We start from the raw sequence: 27,513 nt of genomic DNA, 5'->3' as shown, positions 1-27,513 counted from the left end.
TCTGTTACCAAACTTTTAATCTTCACAGTTCTTCACGTAAATGTGCTTTTGAAAAATGCATAGAGTTGTATGGTTTGTTTAACTTTGCAATCGTTGGTTTGTGTTTGACATACATTTTAAAGTGAAAAAATCTGTGTCTCGGCATCGTTCTGTTTTAGTGGTATTGTCCCGTACCATTTACAGGAATCCTTGAATGCATCTTTGACCAACAGCGACCTCTAGCAGCATTAAGCAGACAGGGTATCTGTGATTCTTCTCTAGCAACATCTAACATTTATAATAACATTTTTGATGTGACATTTGTTTATTAAATTGCCACGTTTTGTACATTCACGTGAAATGCATTGATCGTTGACCCCAATGTTAACTATGAAGGGTTAATGTTTGAAGCCTCTGATTAGTATAGGTCCTCCTGCTGTGCAACAGCGTGGCAGTACCTTGATTAAAGATCGAGAGATTCCTTCACTCAAAGCAACTTGGCTCTCTTCAACAGAATTGAATTGGGAGAGTGAGAGAGTGAGAGTGAGATGGTCAGCAGTTTAATCTCAGTGACGGGTACTTCAGTGTACGGTGACCTATGGACACCCGGGGCCATTTCCTGAGTTTCACGCCTGTCACGCCTGTCACAACCAAACACCCCAGCTTTCAATCACCTGACGATGAGCACTATTGGTGGCCATTCAACACCCTCTGCCATCCAACAGACATACTGACAGACACACACACACACACACACACGCACACACACACACACACACACACACACTCACACACACACACACACACACTCACACACACACACACACACTCACACTCACACACACACACAGATAGGTAGACAGACATAAACATATTTTTGTTTATTCCAAAAAGCTTTTTTACGTCATTGTGAATTGGATGGTTTGAGTATAATTTCTGTCATAAAGTGTATGTACCCTATCGGTAAGTTTGCAGTGTTTAGAACTAGTCAAATAGTAACACAACAAGTGGCAGGCACTGCTCAGTTCTACCTTCAGGCAACAGTGAACCTGCCAAAGGCACCAGGTTGGCTGCAGAGGCAGAGCCATCAGTCAGCTGAGCACAAGGCAAACACAGCTCTATTGACTTTTAGCCTTTTAACATTTCACTTTCCTCCACCTCAGGCATCGGCACAGTTACAAAGCACAAGCACAAGTCTGTAGTACACTTTTAATAGTAAGATATACAGTATATCTTGATTTGGATTCATAGCATGGAAGTGTGGATACCTAATATAACCATTCTCATTTTATATTGACAGGGTAATTTCAGGGCTACGTTGATTCTGTCCATGTACCTGTTGATCACTTTGATGCACTCACACCGTGATTTACTCTCGTATTAACATAGCCACTGTCTGTTCACCATGCTATCATCCAGAAGGCGAGGTCAGTACAGGTGCATCAACGCTGGGACAGAGAGACTGAAAAACAGCTTCCATCTCAAGGCTATCAGACTGCTAAACAGCCATCTCTAGCACATCAGAGGCTGCTGCCTATAGATATAGATTTGGAATCACTGGCCACTTTAAGGAAATGAAACACTAGCCACTTTAATGATGTCATCTCATATGTATAAACTGTACTCTATACTATTCTACAGTATCTTAGTCACTTTAATTGTGTGTAAATATTGCATCACCCATCTCATATGTATATACTGTATTCCGTACTATGCCACTGTATCTTAGTCCAATGCCGCTCTGATATATATGTATATATTCTTAATCCATTCTTTACTGTATTTTGGGTATATGTTGTGAAACTGTTAGATATGACTTGTTATTTCGCTACACCCGCAATAACATCTGCTAAACACGTGTATATGAACAATACATTTGATTTGATTTGATATAGTGCTCCCACCAACTATATGCACTGGCTCTGAACTGATTGATCAAATTTAGCCCAGATAAAAATAAGGTTTTCTTCTCATTAACATTTTTTCTTTCTCTCAAATAATCAGATACCCACACTACTGTGGTTCTCAGGCCCTTGAGTTCTGCAGTCCTTTTGGTTTTCATTTCTCCCTGTACTTAATTGGTTGTTTGGCTGGGGATAGTAAGAAGTGCATACGCCAGGCTACCCAGATAAAAAACAGGCTATGAAAACCGGGAGACACTGTGGCCCCAGAGGACCGGATCTGTGCACCCTGTTGTAGTTTAACCAGGCACTTTGGCACTGACCTGCCAGTAAAAATGGCAACTAGATGCTATTGAAACATTAGTGTGTGGTATGATAGTGTGTGGTATAAACATAGCAATCAAGAGTTTGTGGTTGGTTGCTATTTGTCACGCCCTGGTCAAAGTATTTTGTGTTTATCTTTATGTATTTGGTCAGGCCAGGGTGTGGCATGGGGTTTTTGTAATTGTGGTGTGTTTGTCTTGGGGTTTTGGTGGTGGTATTGGGATTGTAGCTTAGTGGGTTGTCTAGCAAAGTCTATGGCTGTCTGGAGTGGTTCTCAATCAGAGGCAGGTGCTTATCGTTGTCTCTGATTGGGAACCATATTTAGGCAGCCATATTCTTTGAGTTTGTCGTGGGTGATTGTCCTTAGTGTCCTATGTGTACTCTCGGTTAGTTTGCACTAGATAGGCTGTTTCGGTTTCGTTTATTGTTTTGTGTAGTGTTCGTGTTTCTTTGTTTGATTAAACATGAATCTCAATCGACACGCTGCAGTTTGGTCCGACTCTCCTTCATCACCACTAGAAAACCGTTACACTATTACACTGTAGCTATCTAACTGTTGCATTCTATTATCTCTTCATCACGTTATGCTTACACAGCTCAATATCATGACTTGGTTTAATTTAGTCTCCATCTATAAAGCCCTCTCTATCTGTTCTGTGGTTAAGAGTGTGTTCGTATATTCACTCTGGGTATCTACCAGAAAACCGTTACAGAATCACCCACCACCAACGGACCAAGCGGCGTGTCAACAGGCAGGAGCAGCCGAAAGAGGAGAGGCAACAAAGGCAGCAACAGCGGCGCAATGAGGATTGGACATGGGACGATATATTGGATGGCAAGGGTTGCTACACATGGGAGGAGATCCTGGCGGGAAGGGATCGCCTTCCATGGGAACAGGTGGAGGCACTTAGGAGAGCAGAGGCAGCCGGAGAGAGGAGCCGGCGATACGAGGGAACACGGTTGGCAAGAAAGCCCGGGAGTCAGCCCCAAAATTTCTTGGGGGCTTACAGGGAGTATGGCTATGCCAGGTAGGAGACCTGCGCAAACTCCCTGTGCTTACCGGGGGCTGGAGAGACCGGGCAGGCACCGTGTTATGCTGTGGAGCGCACGGTGTCTCCAGTGCGGGTGCACAGCCCGGTTCGGTATATTCCAGCTCCTCGTATCGGCCGGGCTAGAGTGGGCATCGAGCCAGGTAAGGTTGGGCAGGCTCGGTGCTCAAGAGCTCCAGTGCGCCTGCACGGTCCGGTCTATCCAGTACCACCTCCACACCCCAGCCCTCCGGTAGCAGCTCCCCGCACCAGGCTTCCTGTGCGTGTCCTCGGTCCAGTACCACCAGTACCAGCACCACGCATCAGGCCTACAGTGCGCCTCGCTTCTCCAGCGCTGTCTGAGCCTTTCTCCTCTCCTGCGCTGCCGGAGTCTCCCGCCTATCTAGCGCTGTTAGAGCTTTCCTCATCTCCAGCGCTGCCGGAGTCTCCCGCCTGTTCAGCGCAGCCAGAGCCTTCCTCCGACACAGCGCTGCAGGAGTCTCCCGCCTGTTCAGCGCAGCCAGAGCTGCCAGTCTGCATGAAGCAGCCAGAGCTGTCAGTCTGCATGAAGCAGCCAGTCTACATGGAGCAGCCAGAGCTGTCAGTCTGCATGGAGCAGCCAGAGCTGTCAGTCTACATGGAGCAGCCAGAGCTGTCAGTCTGCATGGAGCAGCCAGAGCTGTCAGTCTACATGGAGCAGCCAGAGCTGTCAGTCTGCATGAAGCAGCCAGAGCTGTCAGTCTGCATAGAGCTGTCAGTCTGCTAGGAGCTGCCAGTCTGCAAGGAGCTGCCAGTCTGCAAGGAGCTGCCAGTCTGCACGGAGCTGTCAGTCTGCACGGAGCTGTCAGTCTGCACGGAGCTGTCAGTCTGCACGGAGCTGTCAGTCTGCAAGGAGCTGTCAGTCTGCACGGAGCTGTCAGTCTGTAAGGAGCTGCCAGTCTGCAAGGAGCTGCCAGTCAGCACGGAGCCGCCAGAGCGGTCAGTCTGTAAGACGCCGCCAGAGCTGTCAGCCTATATGGAGCAGCTAGTGCCGCCAGTCTGCCCAGCGTCGCCAGTCTGCCCAGCGCCGTCAGTCTGCCTAGCGTCATCAGTCTGCCCAGCATCGCCAGTCTGCCCAGCGTCGCCAGTCTGCCCAGCGTCGCCAGTCTGCCCAGCGTCGCCAGTCTGCCCAGCGTCGCCAGTCTGCCCAGCACCGCCAGTCTGCCCAGCGCCGCCAGTCTGCCCAGCGCCGCCAGTCTGCCCAGCGCCGCCAGGCTGCCCAGCGCCGTCAGATCTGCCAGTCAGCCAGACTCTTCCAGATCCGCCAGTCAGCCAGACCCTTCCAGATCTGCTAGTCAACCAGACTCTTCCAGATCTGCCAGTCAACCAGACTCTTCCAGATCTGCCAGTCAACCAGACTCTTCCATATCTGCCAGTCAACCAGACTCTTCCAGATCTGCCAGTCAACCAGACTCTTCCAGATCTGCCAGTCAACCAGGATCTTCCAGATCAGCCAGTCAGCCAGGATCTGCCAGTCAGCCAGGATCTGCCAGTCAGCCAGGATCTGCTGAAACCACCAGCCAGCCAGGAGCTGGTAGATCTATCTACCTGCCTGAGCTTCCTCTCACTCCTGAGCTTCCTCTCACTCCTGAGCTTCCTCTCACTCCTGAGCTTCCTCTCACTCCCGAGCTTCCTCTCACTCCCGAGCTTCCTCTCACTCCCGAGCTTCCTCTCACTCCCGAGCTTTCTCTCACTCCCGAGCTTTCTCTCACTCCCGAGCTTTCTCTCACTCCCAAGCTTTCTCTCACTCCCGAGCTTTCTCTCACTCCCGAGCTTTCTCTCACTCCCGAGCTTCCCCTCAGTCCCGAGCTCCCTCAGTCCCGAGCTGTCTCAGTCCCGAGCTGTCCTTCAGTCCCGATCTGCTCCTCAGTCCAGTGGGGTTCTGGGTGAGGACTACTAGGCCATGGTCGGCGGCGAGGGTGGACTATCCAGGGACGAAGGGAGAGGGGACTAAGACATTAAATGAGTGGGGTCCACGTCCCGCGCCGGAGCCGCCACCATGGACAGACGCCCACCCGGACCCTCCCTATTGTTTTGAGGTGCGTTCGGGAGTCCGCACCTTAGGGGGGGGGTTCTGTCACGCCCTGGTCAAAGTATTTTGTGTTTATCTTTATGTATTTGGTCAGGCCAGGGTGTGGCATGGGGTTTTTGTAATTGTGGTGTGTTTGTCTTGGGGTTTTGGTGGTGGTATTGGGATTGTAGCTTAGTGGGTTGTCTAGCAAAGTCTATGGCTGTCTGGAGTGGTTCTCAATCAGAGGCAGGTGCTTATCGTTGTCTCTGATTGGGAACCATATTTAGGCAGCCATATTCTTTGAGTTTGTCGTGGGTGATTGTCCTTAGTGTCCTATGTGTACTCTCGGTTAGTTTGCACTAGATAGGCTGTTTCGATTACGTTTATTGTTTTGTGTAGTGTTCGTGTTTCTTTGTTTGATTAAACATGAATCTCAATCGGCACGCTGCAGTTTGGTCCGACTCTCCTTCATCACCACTAGAAAACCGTTACACTATTACACTGTAGCTATCTAACTGTTGCATTCTATTATCTCTGCATCACGTTATGCTTACACAGCTCAATATCATGACTTGGTTTAATTTAGTCTCCATCTATAAAGCCCTCTCTATCTGTTCTGTGGTTAAGAGTGTGTTCGTATATTCACTCTGGGTATCTACTCCGATTTCAGAGGGGTCTTATCTGTGTTCAAGAGCACACAAAATAACTGATGAAATTACGAAAGCGCAACACCTGTTGAAAATGACCGGTGTCATTAACCATAGGCAATTGCACACGCTTGGCATGTTAACTTGGGTGCTTGACTGCCGTTGTGAGGTCATAAGAACGCTCGGATCAACGCTACTCCTCAGCCAGAGCGTCTAGTGTGTGCTCTGAACGCTCCGAGAGCGAAGCGCTCTGAATTTACTAACACACAATTTGACAACTCTCAGAATTTACAAATGTCCAGAGCGCACTCGGGCACTCAGGAGTGAATGTATGAACAAAACCTAAGTAACCACACTTTGCAATCTGTTGGTAAGAACTTTTAAGTAACAGGTTTACCAGGATGGAAAGTCTATTGTACCACAGTAGGCTATAGGTGGCTTCTGGGTTCCCTCTATTTACTTTTTGCAATAGATCATTTTTTGCCATATACATACAGTGGGGAGAACAAGTATTTGATACACTGCCGATTTTTGCAGGTTTTCCTACTTACAAAGCATGTAGAGGTCTGTAATTTCTATCATAGGTACACTTCAACTGTGAGAGACGGAATCTAAAACAAAAATCCAGAAAATCACATTGTATGATTTTTAAGTAATTAATTAGCATTTTATTGCATGACATAAGTGTTTGATCACCGACCAACCAGTAAGAATTCCGGCTCTCACAGACCTGTTAGTTTTTCTTTAAGAACCCTCCTGTTCTCCACTCATTACCTGTATTAACTGCACCTGTTTGAACTCGTTACCTGTATAAAAGACACCTGTCCACACACTCAATCAAACAGACTCCAACCTCTCCACAATGGCCAAGACCAGAGAGCTGTGTAAGGACATCAGGGGTAAAATTGTAGACCTGCACAAGGCTGGCATGGGCTACAGGACAATAGGCAAGCAGCTTGGTGAGAAGGCAACAACTGTTGGCGCAATTATTAGAAAATGGAAGAAGTTCAAGATGACGGTCAATCACCCTCGGTCTGGGGCTTCATGCAAGATCTCACCTCGTGGGGCATCAATGATCATAAGGAAGGTGAGGGATCAGCCCAGAACTACACGGCAGGACCTGGTCAATGACCTGAAGAGAGCTGGGACCACAGTCTCAAAGAAAAACCACTACGCCGTCATGGATTAAAATCCTGCAGCGCACGTAAGGTCCCCCTGCTCAAGCCAGCGCATGTCCAGGCCCATCTGAAGTTTGCCAATGACCATCTGGATGATCCAGAGGAGGAATGGGAGAAGGTCATGTGGTCTGATGAGACAAAAATAGAGCTTTTTGGTCTAAACTCCACTCGCCGTGTTTGGGGGAAGAAGAAGGATGAGTACAACCCCAAGAACACAATCCCAACCATGAAGGTGGAAACATCATTCTTTGGGGATGCTTTTCTGCAAAGGGGACAGGACGACTGCACCGTATTGAGGGGAGGATGGATGGGGCCATGTATCGCGAGATCTTGGCCAACAACCTCCTTCCCTCAGTAAGAGCATTGAAGATGGGTCGTGGCTGGGTCTTCCAGCATAACAACGATCCGAAACACACAGCCAGGGCAACTAAGGAGTGGCTCCGTAAGAAGCATCTCAAGGTCCTGGAGTGGCCTAGCCAGTATCCAGACCTGAACCCAATAGAAAATCTTTGGAGGGAGCTGAAAGTCTGTATTGCTCAGCGACAGCCCCGAAACCTGAAGGATCTGGAGAAGGTCTGTATGGGGGAGTGGGCCAAAATCCCTGCTGCAGTGTGTGCAAACCTGGTCAAGAACTACAGGAAACGTATGATCTCTGTAATTGCAAACAAAGTTTTCTGTACCAAATATCAAGTTCTGCTTTTCTGATGTATCAAATACACTTAATTGTAAGTAAAGAATGGATTAAGAATATATACATATATATCAGAGCGGCATTGGACTAAGATACAGTGGCATAGTACGGAATACAGTATATACATATGAGATGGGTGATGCAATATTTACACACAATTAAAGTGACTAAGATACTGTAGAATAGTATAGAGTACAGTTTATACATATTTACCCAAGACGACTCGAGGCTGTAATCGCTGCCAAAGGTGATTCAACAAGGTACTTAGTAAAGGGTCTGAATACTTAAGTAAATGTGATATTTAATTTTTTTTATGTTCTAAAAAACTGTTTTTGCTATGTTATTGTGGGTAATTGTGTGTAGATTGATGAGGGGGAAAAACGATTTAATCAACTTTAGAATAAGGCTGTAACGTATCCAAATGTGGAAAAAATCAAAGGGTCTGAATACTTTCCGAATGCACTGTAGATGTGGGACATCTGGCATCTGGTTTGGAACTAAGTGGGTAACAGGTACATGGGGACGTATCCCCATCACAACGTTTCCCCATAACACAGTAGCAGGTGACAAAAATATTGAGTTCATAGACTGTGTTATGGTTCATACAGAGCATAGACCAGAGGTGTATTCTGCTAAATTGTCTAAATATTCTGATATAACTGCTTTACTTTTTAGAATGATAAGCTTGAAATGGACATGGTTTAATTCAGGGATCATCAACTAGGTTCAGTTGTGGGCCGATTTTTTTCCTGAGTGGATGGTCAGGGGGCCGGAAGACAATGACAAATAATTTGACACTGCAAATTGACACAAGAAACCCTAACATATATAATATTTGACTTAAACATAATAATATCAAACTTTGCTTACATGTGTATACGATCACATATGTTTCTCTATTATGTGTGGGAATACTTTGGAACAGATTTCCTAAATTAAAATCACTTGGAGCTGATATGCTGGTGTTTTTGAAGTGTGTTAGGTCCAACAATAACGTATTTTTTTGCTCCGAAAACTTGGTGGGCCAAATAAAATCGCCGAAATTCGCCAGTTGGGGAAACCTGGTCTAGTTGATTCAACAAACAAAAACACATATCTATGTTTAGCTTTCTTAATTAACGAGAAAATCTGACAAACTCATGGATCATGCTTTGTGGTATACCTCTCAGCAGCGTCTCATACAGAGTTGCACCTCTAGAGGGAGTGCAGAGATGCTGAGAGGGAGACCGAATTGGAGCGTGTGAGCGGTGGCGCGTCGGAGCTGAGGAGAGAGGGGGAGAAGCAAGGGAGTGGAGAGAGAGAGAAAACGACAGGAGGATATTGTGTGTTTATGTCTGTTTGTCACCACTGGTCCCCCTCTCTGACTATTCAAACCGTCAACAGTACCGGGGACTTCAATTCGTCCTATCCTTCCCAGTATAGGCTTGGCTCGTGCGGGCTAGTTTGGAGGGAAAGAAGCGAGAAGGATGATCATGGTGAGTTATTCCTCGTTCCAGTGTGTTCCGTCCTAGTGTGCATGTTTGATGTAGGCTTCTTTAGTCGTATGCTATCTAGGGCAGGCCAAGCCTTATTCTATTTGACACCCATCTAATTTGAGAAAACGACATTATTGCTATTCTATCAGTGCGTAATTAAAAGCAGTTGGCGGAATGTTATTATATTATTATAAGGGTTGTGCGCCTGAGTCCTCTGTGTTTATCATAGCAGTGTCTCAGTAATCGATCCGTGTTTCTTATGGCTCAATTATGTAATTAGCCCTATATAAGCACGGATATAAAAAAAAAACAGGCATTTAACGCTATAGGCTCTAATATCCTTGAGTTTCACATAAATTAGTTTGCAGGTTAGAGAAGGACACTAAAATGACTGCTGCCATCTAGGCATTGCAGTCATAGCTGCTATCTCAAAGGTCGCAGCTGCAGGGATCTTCGTCTAAAATGAATTTCCAACCGCAACGCTTCTGTTTTTTTTTCCATGTTTGAGTTATTTTAAATTAAATATAGGCTAGGTCATCATAACGGGAAGTTTAAAAAAAACTGCTGATGAGCCAGCCCTACAAAAAGTAAATAAGGCGAAGTGATGCGTTGGAATGTGGAATAGTCCACCGCTCGTTTGTAATGTCTGTCGTGTGTTTATTAACTCGTGGCGTTTGTTAGTCAGGGCCTGAGCCATGCTAGAATGTATTCTCCCCTCGCTGGTTTAGGAAGAAGACACATAGGCTACTTAGCGGGCAGGTGTGACATGCAACATTGTAGACTACAAGTTGCCGCACACCGTAACACAGCATCAAAATGGTAATAGCTGTGATCTCCGCTATGGTTGTCACATAGGTTACACTGAACATAGTTATGTAACGAGTGTGTGAACTGTGAATGCGGCTGATGATAGCCCCACGGCCTTCGCATGGAATGTTACGTTAGCCTCTCGTAGACCTTGGATACATTCTTACTATTAGCCTATGTTATTAGGCTACACTCTTGTTAGGCCTACATTACATTAACAAAACCGTATGCCTATGCTGACATTAATTACACCAGACTACAATAATAAATAGCCTATAACAGGCAATATGTCTGATGATGCGATTATCAAATGTGTTTTTACTTTGATGCGCTCCCCACACAACACGGTATACTATAGGGTAATAGAAATAGGAGCTGTCCTCTAAAAACGAAAATAAGGATCTGATTATTAACAATTACGAACGGATGCCAGTCTCTACCCAGCTAGCACATAACGTTCAGAAAACCATATGTTTCTTAGAGCTTGGTGAGAGCGTGGTTGTCCTATGGTTATTTTGCATACTACGTTCCCACAACTTTCTGGTAATGGTGCAGGATAGTTGCTTGGCTTTGGAACATTCTAAGCACATTTATGGAACTTGACAAAAAAATGATAGTTTCTTGGCATTTCATTAATTTCACAGAATGTTTGCTAAAAATTCAAACATGGTTCTAAGAACGTTCTCCAACTGGTTTGAGATTGGGAATGTTCTCAAATAGTTCAGAGAATGTTAAGAAACAACAGTTTTCTCTGGGAATTTCAGCATAACGTTTCCTACAGATTTCCTCATGGTTCTATTTAAAGTCATGATCTCACATTGTTACGAGAATGTTAAGAAACAACGTTCTTCTGGGGGAATTTCAGTACTTCAGCATAATGTTTCCTACAAGTTTCCTCATGGTTCTATTTAAAGTCATGTTCTCACATTGTTCCGAGAATGTTAAGAAAACTTTCCATAAAACCACAAGAAAAATGTTGTAATGGTCTAAGAATTAGGGGTGTGCCGAGTAGTCGGACAAAATTGGTATCGTAACGGATATGGGATATTTTCTGGATACGATTATGATCCGAGTATTTTTTTAAACTATCCGTGATCAGAAAAAAAAGTTATTTTCGGGTGCCAGCAAGCATCATTCTCATGTCAGTCAGTCACATAGTTTCTAAACCATACTGAACTGTCTTTGAGTCAGTCATGTGTGTGGTCGAAATAACTCAACTGGATAGTTTGCCTGTCTGTAAAGAGAAGATCAGGCTGTACGTTGATCCTGCTGCTTTGATTGGATCATGTGAAGCTGTAATTCTCCGGCCATTCGCTTCATAATTTCATCCGATCACTTTCCATTGCATGTTTTCAGTCTGATCATTTAGATTGCTGCTGCCTGCTACTATGATAAATCACATAGTGAGGGCATTCCCTATCAAGCGGGGTGGTAGGGTAGCCTAGTGGTTAGAGCGTTGGACTAGTAACCGGAAGGTTGCAAGTTCAAACCCCCGAGCTGACAAGGTACACATCTGTCATTCTGCCCCTGAACAGGCAGTTAACCCACTGTTCCTAGGCCGTCATTGAAAATAAGAATTTGTTCTTAACTGACTTGCCTGTTTAATAAAGGTAAAATAAAAAAGCTATCAATGTGAATAATATCTAACAAGTGGAGCAATGGTATGGAAAAAAGATGAAATGCTAATGTGCATTCTGACTGAGTGACAGCAAACTTGACTGCCCGCTGCAAGTTGAGTACACAGACACACCCAACCCTCCGAGGCACTGCTCCTAATCTGCATAATGTTTTGTAGTGAGAATGTGCAGAGAGATATTTTGCCAAAATCTATTTAGGCATATTAAAACACTTCCATTTTTTCCGATCACGTGTATCAACTGATCCGATCCGACTCTCAACTGTACATTTATGGATACGATTACAAATACGAGTATGGCCATGTCGGCACACCCCTGCTAAGAATGTTATTTAAAAACATATACATTCCATTCTCAGCATCAACAAAACTCTCTCTATTATCTATCTTGTTAAGTGTGTTCAGGTGTGTTGGCCGTGCCCACTATTTGGCCACACCTGATGTTAATGACTTTTCCCTTTGAAATGTTTGAATAGACTAAAATGAACAGCTTTGCATGAGTTTAAAAAAAACATGGCATGCTAGCTCCATCCAGGTGGTGCAGTACACTCATTTCATGGATATAGAACAGAAGATCATAGGTTTAAATCTCACTGACGTTGTGCCACAATAAAATATAAATGTGTTCGGGGGCCTCCCGAGTGGCACAGCGGTCTAAGGCACTAGCTGTGTCATTACAGATCCTGGTTCGATCCCAGGCTGTGTCGCAGCCAGCCGCGACCGCCAGACCCACGAGGCGGCGCACAATTGTCCCAGCGGAATGCACGCTGACATGGTCGCTAGGTGTACCGTGTTTTCTCCGACACATTGGTCCGGGTTAGTGTTACAAAGGGTTGGAAACTTTACGTGAAATTTCCATACTTTTTCCAGAAATGTTCCATGGCAAGTTAAGCCCTGGAATTTGAGGTATTTTGCTTAAATTCATCAAAAAAAGTTAGCTTATAACAGTGAACCTTTTTTGTGAGATACACATAAGGCAATTCTAGGCCTTGTGGCATATTTTGGTTAAACTATCCCCAATTCAATAGAATTGCAACCCTCTGCATGCACAGTGCATTCTTCCATCACATGTACAGTGCACTCTTCCATCACATGTACAGCTGATTCTCAAGATCTTGCACACTAATGAGATGCTATTGAGTCCACATTACTACACTGTCTGAGCCAATGAGCCAAGGACTACATGCTTTCTGGTAAGTTTTGATTACAAAACTGGGTGGGGTGAATACAGTTGAATTTGGAAATTTACATACACCTTAGCCAAATAGATTTAAACTCAGTTTTTCACAATTCCTGACATTTAATCCTAGTAAAAATTCCTTGTTTTAGGCCAGTTAGGATCACCACTTTATTTTAAGAATGTGAATTCAGCTATTTCAGCTTTTATTTCTTTCATCACATTCCCAGTGGGTCAGAAGTTGACATACACTCAATTAGTATTTGGTAGCATTGCCTTTAAATTGTTTAACTTGGGTCAAACGTTTTGGGTAGCCTTCCACGAGCTTCCAACAATAAGTTGGGTCAATTTCGGCCCATTCCTCCTGACAGAGCTGGTGTAACTGAGTCAGGTTTGTAGGCCTCCTTGCTCGCACACGCTTTTTCAGTTCTGCCCACAAATGTTCTATAGGATTGAGATCAGGGCTTTGTGATGGTATGCTTGGGGTCATTGTCCATTTGGAAGACCCATTTGCGACCAAGCTTTAACTTCCTGACTGATGTCTTGAGATGTTGTTTCAATATATCCACATAACTTTACTTCCTCATGATGCCATCTATTTTGTGAAGTGCACCAGTCCCTCCTGCAGCAAAGCACCCCCACAACATGATGCTGCCACCCCCGTGCTTCACGGTTGGGATGGTGTTCTTCCGCTTGCAAGCCCCCCCCTTTTCCTCCAAACATAATGATGGTCTTTATGGCCAAACAGTTCTATTTTTGTTTCATCAGACCAGAGGATATTTCTCCAAAAAGTACCATCTTTGTCCACATGTGCAGTTGCAAACCGTAATCTGGCTTTTTTTATGGAGGTTTTGGAGCAGTGGTTTCTTCCTTGCTGAGCGGCCTTTCAGGTTATGTCGATATAGAACTCGTTTTACTGTGGATATAGATACTTTTGTACCTGTTTCCTCCAGCATCTTCACAAGGTCCTTTGCTGTTGTTCTGGGATTGATTTGCACTTTTCGCACCAAAGTACGTTCATCTCTAGGAGACAGAACGTGTCTACTTCCTGAGTGGTATGACGGCTGCGTGGTCCCTTGGTGTTTACACTTGCGTACTATTGTTTGCACAGATGAACGTGGTACCCTCAGGCGTTTGGAAATTGCTGCCAAGGATGAACCAGACATGACCTTGTGGAGGTCTACACATTTTTTTCTGAGGTCTTGGCTGATTTCTTTTGATTTCCCCATGATGTCAAGCAAAGAGGCACTGAGTTTGAAGGTAGGCCTTGAAATACATCCACAGGCACACCTCCAATTGACTCAAATGATGTCAATTAGCCTATCAGAAGCTTCTAAAGCGATGACATACTTTTCTGGACTTTTCCAAGCTGTTCCAAGCAGGCAACTTAGTGTATGTAAACTTCTGACCCACTGAAATTGTGATTCAGTGAATTATAAGTGAAATAATCTGTAAACAATTGTTGGAAAAATGAGTTGTGTCATGCACAAAGAAGATGTCCTAACCGACTTGCCAAAACTATAGTTTGTTAACAAGAAATTTGTGGAGTGGTTGAAAAACAAGTTTTAATGACTCCAACCTAAGTGTATGTAAACTTCCGACTTCAACTGTATATGTTATATGACATACATGATTTTTAAAATTAAGTAGTAAATAGTAGCCTACAGCAAAGTGTGCTTAAATCATTTCTAACTGGTTAACAATTTCTGCTAGCTAGTTTTTGTTACTATGTGTGTTTTCACCTGTTTCCATACATGTTTCATTTTATAACATGTATTCTACAAAGGAGTTGTTTAATCTAACTGCTTAACTATTTATCTCTACATGGAATTGTATTTGTTTTTTAAAACTATTTTTTCCCCTAATCTTTACAGGAAAATGCCACGGGCACTATCTGATGTGTGGAGACATTTCACTTCAGCTAATGTAGAAGGAAAAGCTGTGTACATTTGCAACTACTGTGCCAAATCATATGTGAAGAATGCAACAACAATGCAGAATCATCTGGCTAAATGCATGAAGTTCCTTCAGTGCTTACAACAAGCAACCTCTGACACAAGTCACTCTACTTCTATTCGATATGAAAATGATGAATCAGACACCTTATCGATAACAACAGCTCATGGTCCTCCTGGAATCAGAAGTTTTTTTTAACTCAATGGAGGAACGTAGTCAGGGAAATGCTGATAAATGTCTTGCTCGAGCTGTGTATGCAACTGGTTCACCTCTGATGCTCACAGATAATGTGTATTGTAAGAAATTTCTGAATGTTCTTCACCCAGCATATACCCCTCCAACCAGACATGCTTTATCTACTCATTTGCTGGATGCAGAGTTCAACAGAGTTCAAGTGAAGGTCAAGCAAATCATAGAGAAAGCAGACTGTATTGCAATCATCTCTGATGGGTGGTCAAATGTTTGTGGGCAAGGAATAATTAACTACATCATCTCCACCCCTCAAACAGTATTCTACAAGAGCATAGACACAAGGGACAACAGACACACCGGTTTCTATATTGGTGATGAGGTGAAGGCAGTCATCAATGACCTTGGGCCACAGACGGTATTTGCACTGGTGACAGACAATGCTGCGAACATGAAGGCTGCTTCATGGTGTGATGTGAGGAGTCCTACCCTCACATCACACCCTTTGGCTGTGCTGCTCATGCACTGAATCTGCTCCTCAAGGACAGTCTCCTGGAGGGGAAGGAGTCTCTCCAAGAAATGGCCATATCACAGTCTGCCGATATGGACAGCCCCTTCAAGAGGATCCTCCCGGATTATCTATTTTGGGAGAGAGTGGTAAGCAGCCTGAAACCTATAGCAGTAGTCATTGCACGGATTGAGGGAGACACTGCCATCCTGTCTGATGTTCAGACTCCGCTTGCAGATGTAAGAGAAGAAATCATTACTGCCCTGCCCACTCCACTGTTGCTCCAAGCAGAGGAAACTGCAGTTCTGAAATACATCAAAAAGCGTGAAGACTTCTGCCTGAAGCCCATACACGCCACAGCGTACATGATGGACCCCAAGTATGCTGGCAAGAGCATCCTGTCTTGTGCAGAGATCAACAATGCCTATGGTGTCATCACTACTGTGTCTCGTCACCTTGGCCTGTATGAGGGCAAGGTTCTTGGCAGTCTGGCGAAGTACACTTCCAAGCAAGGGTTTTGCGATGGAGATGCAATATGGCAGTTGTGCCAACATATCTCATGAGCCACCTGGTGGAAGGGGCTTTGTGGATCTGAGGCTCTTTCCCCTGTTGCCTCCATCATCCTCCAAATCCAACCAACATCAGCCACCTCAGAGCGCAACTGGTCTTTGTTTGGGAACACACACACACCAAAGCACACAACAGGCTGACCAATACAAGGGTTGAAAAATGGGTGGCAAATGTGAGGCTTGTCACGGTTGTCGTAAGAACGGGACCAAGGCGCAGCGGATGTTGAGTTCCACATATTTATTTCCACGTGAAACTTCAGCAAAACAAAAATATACCAATAAACGAACCACTAAACGTGACTACGTGGTGCACATGCACAAACACAAAACAATATCCCACAAACACAGTTGGGAGAAATATCTACTTAAATATGATCCCCAATTAGAGACAATGATTACCAGCTGCCTCTAATTGGGAATCATACAAAACACGAACATAGAAAATATAAACTAGAACACAACATAGAAATTATAAACTAGAATACCCCCTAGTCACGCTCTGACCTACTACACCATGGAGAAACAAGTGCTCTCTATGGTCAGGGAGTGACAGGCTTTTTGAGCCTGACAACGAACCATCCTAAACAAGGTTGGAAAGTAACAGTGAAGATGAGGCCTCAGAGTCTGATGTTCAAGAGGTGGACATTGAGGAGGTCCAGGGAGAAGACATGGAAGCCCGAGAGGAAGACAACCAAAGCTTTAGTTTCTAGACTATCATTTTATAGATGTATGTTGGAAATGTTTTTGGGAGATGAGATGGATCATTGGGGATCATTCAATATTCCCTTTCTTTTTTTGTTCAGTGAAATTATACCATGTGAAGAATCAATTTATTTAATTAAAGTTCAATCCGTAACTAAATCGTTTTTTAGAATTTCTATTAGAAGGAATTAATCATTTGCAATTATGTCTACTTATGATAAGGTAAAACGTTTATGTTTCTGTCTCCATATGATATGGTAAATATATCAAATGCAAAAAAAGATCTACATTTAAATGGTATTAATATAAATTAGCATATTTACATGAATTCCCATATATTCTCGTTAATTTCCATATATTCCCGTTAATTCCCACCTCTGAATATTCCCCAAAATGCGCAACCCTAGTCCGGGTTAAGCAGGCATTGTGTCAAGAAGAAGTGCGGCTTGGTGAGGTCGTGTTTTGGATGATGCACAGCTCTCGACTTTCGCCTCTCCCGAGTCTATACGGGAGTTGCAGCGATGGGACAAGACTGTAACTACCAATTGGTGAGAAAAAAGGGTAAAAAAATAATAATAATTAAATGTGTTTGCATGATTAATGCCTAAGCAAATACATTTATGTGTGTCCTATCTGTGCTCGGAGTTCAAAACAGTTAACCCAAACTAAACTAGCAGTATTATAAAAAGTTTTCTTGAAAAATGTTCTCAGAACGTTATTTAATTACCTTCAAATAACCTAGAATTTCCATTCTCAGAACGTTAATAAAACATCCCAGAATTTTTTTACAGGAACCATAGTAAAACGTTCTTAGAACCTCACTGCAACCTATAAATTAACATCCCCAGAACAGGCGAAATGTTCAGTTTTACCTGTCAGGAAACGGATGGCTTCGTTCACAGAACCAATGGGGAACTAAAAACGTTCGTTCCCACAACTTCCAAGGAACCACATGTGCTAGCTGGGTATGCACACACTGTTTGCATTATGTAACGCCAGCATGCTGCTGTCCGGTCGAAATGTCGTGCAAACGTCCCGGAGGAATAGTCCCCCGCATTCTATTCTACAAGCGATAGCGAGGTAGGAAGGAAAGGATCCAGGCAGGATGTCTACAGCCACAGCCATACAAATCCAGAGATAATTGTAGCTGTTGAACGCCGTAACGATTGGCAACATCACGACATTTGTAATAGGGGCACCGCACTGGTCGACCTTGTGCACGGGAGAGAAGGGACTGTTCGGAGCCGGAGGGTGTAGCGTCCACTTTGACTGAAGGCTATTCTCCTTTGAACCTCTCTTGATCATCCAGAAGCCACGACCAGCAGCCTGGACGGATACGTGCCAGAGAAGGCATACGATAGCCATAGCGAGGAAAATCTATTTTTGCTTCAACAACACAGCATGCCTACCGACATGAGCGGCCTCTCGTGTTCCCAATGAAAAAAAAAATGGAACGAGAGGCGACAGCACATCTGCGTTGTGTTGATATAAGCCGTTCTGCACATTCAAGAGCTCAGGTCGTTTGGAGGCCTGTCCCTGGTACACTCAGTTGATGAGCCTATAGGTTTAGGGAATACTGGGATTTATGAGGCTGCATCAGCTTTGATACTGTAATGTCGTGACGGTGATCATTATACTTATTCTTTAGATTTTTATGATAAGGCAATGTTTTCCTAGCTATTATAGTTATTACATGGTTATACATTGGGCTCCCGAGTGGCACAGCGGTCTTAGGCACTGCATCTCATTGCTAGAGGTGTCACTACAGACCCTGGTTCGATTCCAGGCTGTATCACAACCAGCCGTGATTGGGAGTCCCATAGGGCGGTGCACAATTGGCCCAGTGTCGTCTGGGTTAGGGTTTGGCAGGGGTAGGCCGTCATTGTAAATAAGAATTTGTTCTTAACTGACTTTCCTAGTTAAATAAAGGTTAAATATAATTATTACTATATGTCTAGTTCTTCCTAAATCAGCAGAACTAGACATATAGTAAAAATAGTATATAACCATATAATAATAAATAATTGTGTCATTCATGAGCATTTAAATATGCCTAAACTACTATAGACTACAGAATATGTTGCACTAGCCTTATTATTATCATGGATGGGTAGCCTATAGCTCTGCACAGATGATAAATCAGTTCCACTAGTCATTGGTAAAATAATGCACAAGACCTTGAATGCATTATAAAAGCTTAGAATGTGGAATTTCTTTCAATGTACAACTTATATACGTGCCAGGATTTGTTGCGCTTGTACCCGAATATAGCCTACCTTAATTTACAGAAATTAGGAGAAATCCCTCCTTTCTCTAATTGATTCAGGAAATGTACGTTTGAAGGGTCATTTGCGTTGATGGAGGTGTTTTAGCTGCTTGGAATCAAAGTTGCCACTAAACCACAGATCTAGGTCCAGCTTATCCTTCCCCAATGCCCAACTCTAACACCATGAGGTAAAGAGTCAAACTGACCCTTAATCTGTATGCAGATGTAGGAGGGTAGTGATACAGGCATCATGCCCATGATGGTTGCCCAATCTGATTTTTTTTCCAGTGGTCTTGTCTTCATCAGTGAGCGATTGAGTCAGTGATAATTTTCATGTCATCCTTGTTTCCTTCCAGTGATGACAGGCTCTGACACCCACCACCTGTTATCACACCTTCCTCTTTACATCTTTAATTAGTTAAGCCATCAAGAAAATAATAGCCTAAAGCTTGACAAATGTTTAATTTCTGATAAGGGGCAGCATACACACAACATTTTTTGAGGGGGCAAAAAGTATGTGAGGATGGCTAGGGGATGACCTGGAGGGGGGCTAGACCCTTTCCTAGAAGTTGAAGAATTTAGCATTTTTCAAATACCTGAAACAGCTTTTTCCTATAATCTATAGCCATAATCATTATTCTTAACTCTATGTCAAAAATATGTTTATTTTTCTTCATATCAAGCCATAAGACTGCTGAACAATTAATCAAATGGCCACCGGACTATTTACATTGACACCCCGACGCTGCTACTATTTGCTGTTTATCATCTATGCATAGTCACTTCACCCGTAGCCCCGCACATTGAATCGGTACCGGTACCCCCTGTATATAGCCTCGTTATTGTTATTTTACTGTGTTACTTTTTATAAATATTTACTTTAGTTTATTTGGTAAAAATGTTCTTAACTCTTCATGAACTGTACTGATGGTTAAGGGCTTGTAAGTAAGCATTTCACGTTAAAGTCTATACTTGTTGTATTCGGCGCATGTGACAAATAAAGATTGATTTGATTTTGCTTTGATTTGACCTCTTGAGCTGTCTGTATCCTCCTGACTAGTGGTTATTGTTTTAAAGAAACTGAATATGTTTCTCTGCATCTCTGCAAAAATCTGGGTAGAAGATTGAAAAGAATGTGAGTCTTTAATCAGTGCATTTAGAAATCGCTTGCTTTATCTAAAGTCTACCTCCCTTGCCAGCAGGTATGCCAGCTAAGATAGTTAAACTAGCTAGCTACTTTCATTTGATTGATAGCCTGAAATGGCTTCTTGGTGGCTAATTATGAGGTTGGGAGATTGGGAACCTATCTTGGTTAGCTAAAGCCAGCCTCATAAAATGCTAGTAGTATTACAGAGAAACAACAACAAAAAATGAAAGACTTTTATTTCTATATATTCTATTTTTTTACAGGACATATCTGAGGGTGCACGTGCCCCTGTGCCCCCTATGGGCATGACGCTTCTGTTTGTGATGATGATGGTATTGTTGTCTGACTATTCTTAGAATGCACGTATTGAGAGTTACTCTTCATCACCGAATGATGATTGTACAACTTTCATGTATGACTTTGTTTTTGGGTGCTGTCACTGACCCATGACATAAATGTATGGTTAAGTGGTTTTCTGAGGTTTTTGCTAACACAATTCTTACTTCTTAATTCCCTTCTAATTTCACCTGTATTTGTCTGTGTTTTGTGTCTCTCCTCCAAGACTCAGAAGCCCTGGAGATAGGCCGGATCATAGAGTGATTCCCTAAACCCTGCCTTTCACATCACCTGCTCAGTCCGAAACGCTGGTTTGACACGCCTCTGGACCTTCCCCGATCACGTTCACCCACCTACCCACACCCCTGCAGAACTGCGTCTGAAACCCCTCACTTCTTCAAACCTCTGCCTGCTGGGATAAATGAGTGGAAGGGCTGGAGAGGATAGGGCTGGGATATGTACCAGAACCCACACAGGTACTATGTCCATAGTCATACAGGTGACCTTAAAATAACAGGTGAACAGTTTTTATTTTGGACATTAGGTTAAGAAAATACATGTGAAGGTTGTTCTTTTATTTCTTAAATAATTTTCAGAAAGGCTATGTTGCATGTCTAATTTAAGTTGGTGGATCTATGAATGTTTCCAAGTTTATTGAAACTCGAACTGCCCCCACCCCCCTATGCTGTGCGTGTCCCCCATTCCTCCTACACAGAATGTCCTGGTTTAGTGGCTTCCTAGTGGCCAGAGTGGATGACCGAAAGACCTCGTGGGGGGAGCGAAATGGAAAGAAGTCCAAGCAGAAGGGAGGCTCATCCCTTTGCAACCCGCGTTACATGAGCTGCTTGCGGGATCCGGACGCCATGGAGCCCCCTTCTGGAGCCCCCCTCCACCCCCACCACCGCGGAGGGCCGGCTGGGGCGGCGGGCGGGGGGGGCAACTTTGGCGTGCGCTGCATCTGGCAAGAGGACCACTACGGCAAACGGGGCGGCGCCGCCGGGGAAGTGGTGGGGCTCAAATCTGTCGACATGGGCTTTGAGGATGGGGACCTGAAAGGGAGGAAGGTGGGGTGTAGAGGGGGTGGTGGGAAGGGAGGGGATGAGGGTCCCAATGGGGAAGGTGAGGTGACGGTGGCGGACTGCTGGCTGCGGGTGATGCAAGTGTTCCAGTCCAAGAAGTTCCAGTCTCATAAACTGGAGCGTCTGTACCAGCGCTACTTCTTCAGGCTCAACCAAAGCTCCCTCACCATGCTGATGGGGGTGCTGGTGATTGTGTGCGGCGTGATGCTTACCTTCCATTGTGTCCACGCAACCCCGGACGTGGCCTACTCCTCGGCCCTCTCTGTGGCCATGGCCCTGTTCATGGCTCTCATGGTTGTGTGTAACCGGAACGGCTTCCACCAGGACTACATGTGGATGGTGAGCTACCTGGTCATCGGTGTGCTGTTGCTGGTGCAGGTGTTCGGGGTGCTGATGGTGGCGCCTCGCAGCGCATCTGAGGGCATCTGGTGGTCTGTCTTCTTCATCTACATCATCTACACGCTTCTGCCTGTCAGGATGAGAGCAGCCGTGCTGAGCGGAGGGGTGCTCTCCACCATTCATCTGGTCACCACCTGGCAGTTCAACCAGGAAGACGTGTTCCTCTGGAAACAGGTAGGAACTCTTCCTGCTCCTGTCCATCATAAAGATATAGTATATGTTCTATTTAATTATGTGGGTGCCATAGTGTACACAACTGAAGGGAACTCTTCTATTGTTGTCAAGCGACGTCTTTGGCATGACAATGAACAAACACAGACACGACTTTCTAAATAATTTGTGACCGGTACTATTCCTTTGGTTGTCCGGCTATGTTAATTAACTGAGTTTTCTGCTTTGGCTTGAGTGTAGACCTACCATTCCACTCACGGTTGACGAGACATTTGGGTGATGACCCATATAGGCAGTAGCTTACTAGCCCACTTTTTGGGGTTAGATGTGCCTCTTGGCCTGCAGTGTGTTGTATTCATTTGTTTAAAGGTTTCTATGGCTGCAGTGAGTGTGTCTTTGCAAGCTGAGACTTTGTGGTATCTGGGCCTTGCTCTTGGACCTACAGCACGGGCTAGAATATTATTTGTTGTATCAGTGCAGCCAACCATGTGGTTCAAGTCTGACAAGACTTTGTTTTCAGGGGCATGTTTGTGGATTTGGCAGCATGTGCAGTCCCTAGGGAAAGTCTACACACCCCTTGCACAGTCTTCACATTTTGATGCCTTAAAATTCAACTTAAAAAAAGTTCCTACCAATCTACACAACCTACTCCACATTTTCAAGGTAAAATACAAATTAGAGAGAATGTTCAGAATTAATAAAAATACATAAAAATGAAGTTGTATTGATTGTGTGTCTGTCTTCACACACCAGAGGTAATACTTGGTGGAAGCACCGTTGGAAATCATTATAGCTGTGAATCATTTTGAATAAGGTTTTACTAACCTTGCACAACTCTTCAGGCAACATAAATCCATTGTTTTTGTCAAAATTGCTCAAGCTCAGAACATTTGGTTGGTAATCATTGCTGTACAACAATATTCAAACCTTGTCCTTGATTTCAAGCAGATTTAAGTCATGACTGAGACTGGACCATTCAGGCACACTCAACACCTCTTGGAAAGTCATTCTGGTGTTCTTTGACATTCAAATTGGTGTTATTGTCCCACTGTAAAATAAGACTCTCTCCCAGGGTTAGGCTTTCAGAAGACTGAGGAGGTTTATCCGATAACTTTTTACATAGTCTTTGCTCCTGCTGTTGACAAGCATACAAATAACAAGATGCTGCTACCACAATACTTGAAAGTGTTACTTGAATTTCCGTTCACTTTGAGTAGGTTATGTAGATCCGAAAGAAGGAAAAAAAGATTTAAAAAAAAGATAGAATTTTAATTCAGAAAAATGTAAAGACGTTTTGGTTACTGGATGGAACAGTGTTTGTCACTGTGTTGTCACTATATTTCTGAATGTTATGTAATAGTGTGTTTGTCATTGTGTTGAGGCAGTGAGTGTGTGTGTGTGTGTGGGTGCAGGTGTGTGTGTGCGAGTGCGAGTGTGTATCTGTGTGTTTGTGTATGTACGTGTGTGTGTATGTGTGTGTGGCCTACTGTAGGTTGTTTGTGCGTCATGCCAAGGACCCAGGGGCTAGCTGAAGGTCAGTGGGCTAAATTAACCGCCTCGACCGGCCGGCTGTGTGTGTATTTGTGTCTGCGTGAGTGTTTGTGTGTGTACGTGCGTGTGTGTGTGTGTATGTGTTTGCACGTGCTTACATGAATACTCGTGTATGTGCACATGCTCATGGCACGTGCAGGTGTGTGTGATTGTTTGCCAGAAAGAGAATATCATGGCCCATGATAATATAAAGCAGTATCACTCAGGTCTCTGTGCTCCCACACAAGAGACACTTTGTACTTTTTCCAAGGGTAGGGGGGTCTGTATGAAGGCTGAGGCTAGGTGCATTCAGTACTACTGTAACCGTTGTGTAACAGTTTATGACCGTTGGGAGGAAATATGGGATAGGAATAATGTGGTGATCATTCCAGGAAAAACAACAAGGGGACACAGAAGAATGTTTGGCTTCATGGTAGAACATTAGTGGTTATATGTTGATTGAAGGGAACAGGATTTGATAACTGCCCACTGAGAGAGTGCTCCGCCTTGGTCCAGGTTCACATTTTCACAAGGCAATTGTGAAATGACTTCATGTCAGGATTACAGGCTTTATACACTGAGTGTACAAAACATTGCTCTTTCCATGACAGACTGACCAGGTGAAATCTATGATCCCTTATTGATGTAACTTGTTAAATCAATTTCAATCAGTGTAGATGAAGGTGTAGATTGTGTATGTGTGCTATTCAGAGGGTCAATGGGCAAGACAAAAGATTTAAAAGCCTTTGAACGGTGTGGTGGTAGGTGCCAGGCACATAGTTTGTGTCAAGAATTGCAACACTGCTGGGTTTTTCACACTCAACAGTTTCCCGTGTGTATCAAGAATGGTCCAACACCCAAAGGACATCCAGCCAACTTCACAACTGTGGGAAGCATTGGAGTCAACATGGGCCAACTTCCCTGTGGAACACTTTAGACACCTTGTAGAGTCCATGCCCTGAAGAATTGAGGGGGGGGGGGGCACTAAATATTAGGAAGGTGTTCTTAATCTTTTGTACACAGTGTAAATATACACTCTATATACTCTATACACATATTTTTGTAAAAAACAGAATTGTTTACCAAAGGATGTTACTTAGGAAGAGGAAAAGAGAACCCATTTGGTTTCTGTGAAAGAGAGATAAGAGATAGTTTACAACGTGTTGTTTTTCATTCATTGAGACAGAACTATACTGGACTGTCACTCATGACTAGACTAGTGTCTATTATTCATCAAGCCACTGTAGGAAAGGTAACTGCTGAAATATGGTAGCCTACCAACATCTGTGTAACAACTCTATGGTGCTATATGGTGAGAACTGGGCTACTGGGCATGTGCATAATGTAAAGGTGTTCTCAATGACCCCCACATCATGCATATCCCTCAATGCACACAGTGTTTTCCTTGCTGTGGTAAAATTAATGAGGGTCCTATTGAATGAGCAGAGCTGAGCGATGGTGAGATCCTTCCTGTGATCGTCCATGTGTGTACAGGGCTGTACAGTAATAAAGTGCCATCCATCACTTCTTTACGATTGTGTGCAAGTATTTCCCCTTTCTCCGATAACTCATTAACCTCGCTGGGTTTCTGTTGGCATCGTTAGCCACAGATAATGATGAACAAACACATACAGTGTAATGACATTGTGGTCTAATTAGGATGCAGGGTATGTTGTCTGCCTGTCACTTGTATGTATCGCTGGCCTCTCTCCACCTGTCACTGATCCAAACCCCCCTGCTGAGAGCATGTGTCCCTGGGCTGGATTACAAATCTAGAACCAGGATGTGTTTGGGCCTTTAATCTGTCATGGTCTGTGTGGAAATAAGACCTCTTCTTCACTCACTAGCGCTGTAGCCTTTTTAATGTGTGTGTGTGTGTATGTGACAGTGTGTGTGTGTGTGTGTGTGCATATGAGTGTGTGTTTCTGTGTGGGTTGAGGGGACTGTACACATATTGTTTCCATTTACAATAATGGAAGGCTGTGTTCTCTGAAAGGCCTTGGTGGGTAGATGCTGTGTGTGCGCGCACATGTGTGTACACTTTATGTGTGTTTGCATGACGCATGTGTGAAATTGCAATCCCAATGCAACTCTTAAAAGTCTTAATAAATAATAATTGCAAAGCTTTAGAAAAATCCTGGAATAGCTTCACTGCTCGCTGGGAGGTCAAGGGCAATTCAAGGAGTCTCCAGGTCAAACCCTTCACAGACTGTAGATCCTGCTCACACTGTAGGGCTCCTCAGATGCACATCATTATTATTTGTTTGTTTGTATTTCCTTTAGCAGAACAAAGGGGATTGCAGATCTAACACCCAGATCAGATGGTTTTTCAGGTAAAGGTGCTCCGTGGAGAGACTATGCTACACCAATACCTTTAGCTGCATCATAGCTGCTAACCTCAAGGCTAATTGTCCAGAATGATCCTGCATTTAGAACCAAATATTTCTTTTGAATAACATTTCAGTACATGCCACTTATTTTGTCACTTGGATAGCCATTATAGTGTATTGTGTGTGTAGTGTAGCCTAAAACTGCAGTTTTTCATGTTTGAGTATTTTTGTGTCATAGCCAGCGAAACAGACCTAAACTTCTTCCTACTCTCTCAGTTTTTTATTGTAAACAACCAAATTAAACATTTTGGAAGAAAGCCTCACTCAATTAGAAAATGCTCTCTCTCTTTCCCCCCCTCCCCTCTGCTCTTTCCCTCACTCTCTCTTTGTAATCATCAATGTCTTCTCTTTTCCCAGCTGGAATCAATTAACCACACAAACACACATACACGCACACACACACACACACACACACACACACACACACACACACACACACACACACACACACACACACACACACACACACACACACACACACACACACACACACACACACACACACACACACACACACACACACACACACACACACAGACACACAACCCCTGGTTTCTGTTGGCTCAGGGCTCTCCATTAAAGGGTTTGTGAGAAATGCTGCACTTTGTTCTTCTTTAGGAACGTGAAGGCCAACACATTGTCCTCTCTGTGTGTGTGACTGTCTGTACATATATGTGTGTGTGTAACAATCTCACAGAAAAATGGTCATAATAGTTGTGTAATTCCGATCTAAACATTGGAAAGGTTGGCATGGTTCTTCTCAGTGTCCGGCCACAACAGACAAATGAAACAATGGAGACAAAGACGACACAGGAAGACACCACAAAGTGGAACTGTAAATGACTAAGGACATTTTTGTTTCCTTATGTGGTACAAGCTCATTTGTTGGTCTGCGTATTTAGCATTTCTGCTAAGCATTGTGTTGCTTCACATGGAACAGTCTTATCAGAGTCTGCATCATAGCAGCCACTCAACCTAATCTGTGTGGGTACCATGTTGCACACACTAACCTGCACTCTCCATCATCCATTATATTACATCTACCAGGTAACATACCAGGTAACATCCATTATATTACATATACCAGGTAACATATATTATATTACATCTACCAGGTAACATACCAGGTAACATACATTATATTACATATACCAGGTAACATATATTATATTACATCAACCAGGTAACAAACCAGGTAACATACATTATATTACATCTACCAGGTAACATACCAGGTAACATACATTATATTACATCTACCAGGTAACATACCAGGTAACATACATTATATTACATCAACCAGGTAACATACCAGGTAACATACATTATATTACATCTACCAGGTAACATACCAGGTAACATACATTATATTACATCT

At 43.8% G+C, this 27,513-nt stretch overlaps 1 protein-coding gene across 4 annotated transcripts in view; it reads left to right on the top strand.

Annotated features, from left to right (window-relative positions):
* The first annotated feature begins 9,051 nt into the window (after positions 1–9,051).
* Positions 9,052–27,513, top strand: part of LOC112222161 (adenylate cyclase type 6) — a 57,926-nt gene continuing 39,464 nt past the window's right edge. For 3 of the 4 annotated variants that reach the window (XR_006079642.1, XR_006079641.1, XM_024384812.2), the window contains exons 1-3: positions 9,053–9,273; positions 20,793–21,042; positions 21,282–22,218. Coding sequence is in view for 2 of the 4 variants with exons in the window: in XM_024384812.2 (XP_024240580.1) it covers positions 21,023–21,042; positions 21,282–22,218 (957 nt within the window). In the remaining 2 variants the exon portion in view is untranslated. Of the gene's footprint in view, positions 9,274–20,792; positions 21,084–21,281; positions 22,219–27,513 lie in introns of all 4 variants that reach the window. The other variant, XM_024384813.2, reaches the window with a different exon arrangement.

The sequence above is a fragment of the Oncorhynchus tshawytscha genome, linkage group LG22 (genome assembly GCF_018296145.1).
Source record: "Oncorhynchus tshawytscha isolate Ot180627B linkage group LG22, Otsh_v2.0, whole genome shotgun sequence".
Taxonomy (NCBI): Eukaryota; Metazoa; Chordata; class Actinopteri; order Salmoniformes; family Salmonidae; genus Oncorhynchus; species Oncorhynchus tshawytscha.
This window is presented reverse-complemented; position numbering and strand designations above follow the sequence as displayed.